At 47.8% G+C, this 4564-nt stretch overlaps 1 protein-coding gene across 1 annotated transcript; it reads left to right on the top strand.

The window, feature by feature from the left end:
• The first annotated feature begins 982 nt into the window (after positions 1–982).
• On the top strand, positions 983–3680 carry LOC103477182 (protein phosphatase 1 regulatory subunit 3C-B). The gene is made up of 2 exons (XM_008430126.3): positions 983–1125; positions 1727–3680. Exons 1-2 carry the CDS (start codon positions 1112–1114, stop codon positions 2733–2735), a joined length of 1023 nt encoding a protein of 340 aa, XP_008428348.2. The 5' UTR covers positions 983–1111; the 3' UTR covers positions 2736–3680.
• Positions 3681–4564: the final 884 nt, after the last annotated feature.

The following is a 4564-nucleotide window of genomic DNA, read 5'->3' as shown; positions in this document are numbered from 1 at the left end:
GTTGCTACCGGTATTAGCTGTTTGCTAACTCTGCCTGATCTGGACTGTGAGTCTCATCTACATCCTGGATCTACCTCCGTCTTCTCACCACTTTATGACTCAAACACCTGCAGCTTCAGTTAAAGTTTATGAAGTTTTAGAAAGAAACTGATCAGGAAAAATGTTTTCCTTTCCTGATTTTATTTTGTAGTTATGTAATTTGAATAAACTCTACAAAAACACAAAATCTCACCAAGTATTTTACTCTATTAAGTTTCTCATGCAAAAAACTTAATACTTGAACTAATGAGAAAAAAGTAACTTTTCAGCTACATGTAGGAGATTATTTTTAGTCAATAATTCTTAAATATTTATGAAAAGTTACACTGGCAGATTATTTCACATCAGATATGAGTGAAATAATTTGGCTCCTATTTCTTTCTGAAAAGTTATAAATTAGTTTCGTCTTATTTTGAGTTTATTAATATATTTACACTAAAAACTAGAACAAAAATCCTGGGTCAGATTTTGTGTTTTTCCAATGAATTATTGTCATTCTGGTCTTTAAAACAGCAAAACTTCCGCATGTCTTTATGTTTTGGTCCGTCTGATGATCTAATTGTTAAATATTAAATAATGTTTTGTAACCTTTTTACCGAAAACTTTTTATTTTGACTTGAGTAAAAATGTGTTGAAGTAGTTCTGCTCTGTTTGGGTTTTAACCTGTTTACTGGAAGAGTTGAGTTTTATTCTATACCGGGATGTCGGTTCAGGTCCAGAGGACCCGCGGTGCTCAGCGGCTCTCCGGCGGCCAGCAGGGGGCCGTCAAGCTTCTCTTACGGCCGCTTGGAGGAATGAGGCGTCACTGCCCAATCAGCTGGCCCGCAGCCAGGCCTCCTGCCAGCTGATTGGCCGCTGCGGACTGGCCTCTGGCTTCCCCATTGGCTGCCTGCGCAGCCCAGATGACTGCGTATGCAAATGTTGCGTTGCAGGCAGTTGAAATCGCGGAGTGCTGAGCAAAGCCCGGCATTGAGGGAGCGAAGCGAAGGGGGAGTGACCGCAGCATGAGCCTGTAGACCCGCTGGACCGAAAACCTTCTGCTTTCCTCCTCCGAGGGTCCGATTCTGTTTCCATGAGTGCTGCGAGGTAAGAAGCTGCATCAGAACTGGAGCTGCGGAGCTCATTTACATGAAAAGGTCAAAGTTTATGTAGGAAGAATTTGATCTAAATGTGTTTAATGAAACATATTTTAGTGCAAATATGTTAATATACTGGAAATGAGGGGAAACTAAGTTACATGTAAGTTTGATGCAAACAGTTTGTTTCAGAATAGAAAAGTTTTTATTGTCCTGCAAAGGGGAAATTCCTGCGAAGCAGCAACATCAGGTATAAAAGCTAAAAGAAGGTTTTAAAAACATAATAATGAAAATAATTTACTATCCAAGACTGGAAAATACTGTGGAGTTATTGCAAATAAAAACAATCAGGATCTGCAACCGAGTCGGACCACTTCTCCAAAAATAAAGTCCATAATTCCTAATTATTAATAATAAAAGCACTATTTCCCCTGGTAGATTCTTTCATTTATAATAAAATGTTTCCGCTTAGTTTGATCTTATTTCAGATATTTGCACCTGAAACTAAACTGAACTTGTGTGTTGATTTTAAACGGTTTAACAGTAAAAGAAGTGAAGTTTAACTGGTTTCCAGGCTCTGATCCTTCTGGAACTTTCCGTTTCCTCCTCAGTGTGCTCACGTCCTTCAGTCCTTCCGCGATGCCTGGCCCAGTGATGACAGACGTGGCGATGAGGTTCTACATCAGCCACTCTCCGCCTCCTCTGCGGAGCTTCATCAGCTCCTATGGCGAGCTGCAGCGGGCCAAGAACCGGGCCAACCAGCCCAGCGCCCGCAGCCAGCAGCTCTACAAGCCGCTGCGGCCCTGCCTCAGCAGCCAGCGGCGGGCGGCCGACGACGGCGCCCACGTGGCCTGGGCCAAGAAGAAGCCCATGAAGAAGAGCGTGGTGTTCGCCGACACCAAGGGGCTGTCGCTCACCGCCATCCACGTCTTCTCCAAGTTCGACGACGAGCAGTACCACAACAAGGCGGTGGACGGGATCGCGGAGGAGCTGCAGTTCGAGATGAGCGACCTGGAGAACGCCACCATGGACCTAAAGATCAGCTCGGTGCGCAGCCTGGCGCTCGACTTCAAGCAGCCCTCCGCCGACTACCTGGACTTCCGGAACCGGCTGATCCGGAACTGCGTCTCCCTGGAGAACTGCTCGCTGCAGGAGCGCTCGCTGACCGGCACCATCAAGGTCCGGAACGTGGGCTACGAGAAGTCGGTGCAGGTACGGGTCACCTACGACTCGTGGGCGACCTTCAGCGACGTCGACTGCAGCTTCCTGAACAACGTGTACGGCTGCCAGGACACCGACACCTTCGCCTTCGAGCTGGAGCTCCCGGGCTACACCCAGCCCCAGAACCGAATCGAGTTCTGCATCTGCTTCACGGTCCAGGGCCAGACCTACTGGGACAATAACGAAGGCAAGAACTACCCTCTGAAGCACGTCGGCTGGAGCGGGGAGAACCTGAGCAAAGACTCTGGGGCGCAGCAGAAACTGCCGGAGCACAAGGCCGACGGCGCCAAGGTCCCGGAGCTGGAGTTCGATCAGTTCGGCAGCCCACGCATGTCCAGCGGACTGTTCCCGGGCTGGCAGAGCTGGGGCCACATCGACAACACCGTGCCTTACTGGTGAGAGCCGAGCCAGCTCCGGGTCTGAGTCCGATCGACTCAAAGCAAACTGAACCTGAAGGTACACAAACCAGACAAAACCCCGAGTTCAACCCGCTCAACTGACCTGCTTTCAGCCGGAACCGCTCACTGGGCCGGCGAATGATTAAACTGGAGGAGCAGGAGGGAAGTCCGGCGGAGAGTCACCTGAAACACAGCTCTGCTCTGTAAAACATGTTGAAATGTGCCTTCTCGTTGTGCCTGCCCACTAAAGCAAAGACTCTTAGTGCACATGCGGACGGCTGGCCCCTCTGTGGGGCATTTCATCAGCTGGACATGCACTGATTGAGACGTCCCTCTCAATGTGACAACGGCTGTAAGCTGAGGGAAATTAATTACTGGCATTAATCCTTCATATTGAAGGGAGAGCTTGGGGAGTGCATGGCCGCAGAAAACAGCTGATTCATTTCTAATGAAGCAAAGACACTAAACCTCCTGCACCTTCTGTCAGACTTGGAAAGTTCATGATTCAGAATCGCCTCGGTTGTACAAACGGGAGCCATGCAGCCCTGTGTTTCCCTCCACGTAGACTGCACATGTCTGTAAGGTAAATGAGCTTCAGTGATGTAATTCTGAGGAACTGAGCTGCTATGAAGATGTCTCAAGAAAAGACTGGAATGTGATTGGTTGACTATGAAAGTGAGGAAGTTTGGAAATGTGTGAGGTTGTGGTATGTGCAGAGAAGTGCTGTAAAGTCTGAATGTGTCGTTTCCTTTAGCTGTTTTTACGAAGTGCAATTGTTGATCACGCGTGTACAGAATGTGTGGATGCAGCGGACATGTTTCTTTTCTGTCTGAAGAAAAGGTCCAAGCCGCGGCGTTTTGAGTCTCACTTGAAGGCGCGTTGCTCACGCGCCATGTTGGTTATGTATTTCCTTTTTTGAAATAAATTTCTATATTTGTGCTAACGAGTCGACGCCTCCAGTGTCTTTTATTGAAGTAAACATCACATAAACCCATTAAACAATATAAAAACCTTCGTTTTTCCATATTTGTTCATTTATCCCCTTAAAGAAGCTAATAAATTAAAGCTAAAATCATATTTTCTCACCAGTAGCAGCTCAAATATAACAACACAAGCTGAGCAGAGCAGAGACGGTTATGATGCTCATGAAGGTGGATTACATAAGTCCATCCATCCATCCATTTTCTTACACCCTTGTCCCTCAGTGGGGTCAGGAGGTGCTGGTTCCTCTCCAGCTGGCATTCCGGGCGAGAGGCGGGGTCACCCTGGACAGGTTACCTGGACAGGTCACCTGGACAGGTCACCAGTCTGTCGCACGGCAACACAGAGACACACAACCATGCACACACACACTCACACCTAGGGGCAATTTAGAGAGGCCAGTTAACCTGACAGTCATGTTTTTGGACTGTGGGAGGAAACCGGAGTACCTGGAGAAAACCCACCATGCACAGGGAGAACATGGAGAAAGGATTACATAAGTCATGTTTGTAAACATTGGAGCAAAACCAAAACAAGTCCTGTGTTTACAAACATGGAGGAGATTCATGAATAATTGAGTGAACAGAGTCAGACGGTCAGAACATCAGGTGGCAAAGACCGTTTACCTCACAGAGACCAGAACCAGTTCACCAGACTGGGACCAGTTCACCCAGCCTGAAACCAGTTCACTGGTCAGACTGGGACCAGTTCACCAAGACTGGGACCAGTTCACCCAGCCTGAGACCAGTTCATTGGTCAGACTGGGACCAGTTCGCCAAGACTGAGACCAGTTCATTGGTCAGACTGGGACCAGTTCACCAAGACTGAGACCAGTTCATTGGTCAGACT

This window comes from Poecilia reticulata, chromosome 15 (assembly GCF_904066995.2).
Source record: "Poecilia reticulata chromosome 15, P_reticulata-male-v2, whole genome shotgun sequence".
Taxonomy (NCBI): domain Eukaryota; kingdom Metazoa; phylum Chordata; class Actinopteri; order Cyprinodontiformes; family Poeciliidae; genus Poecilia; species Poecilia reticulata.
Note: the sequence above shows the minus strand (reverse complement) of the source record. Positions and strands in the feature narration are given on the sequence as shown.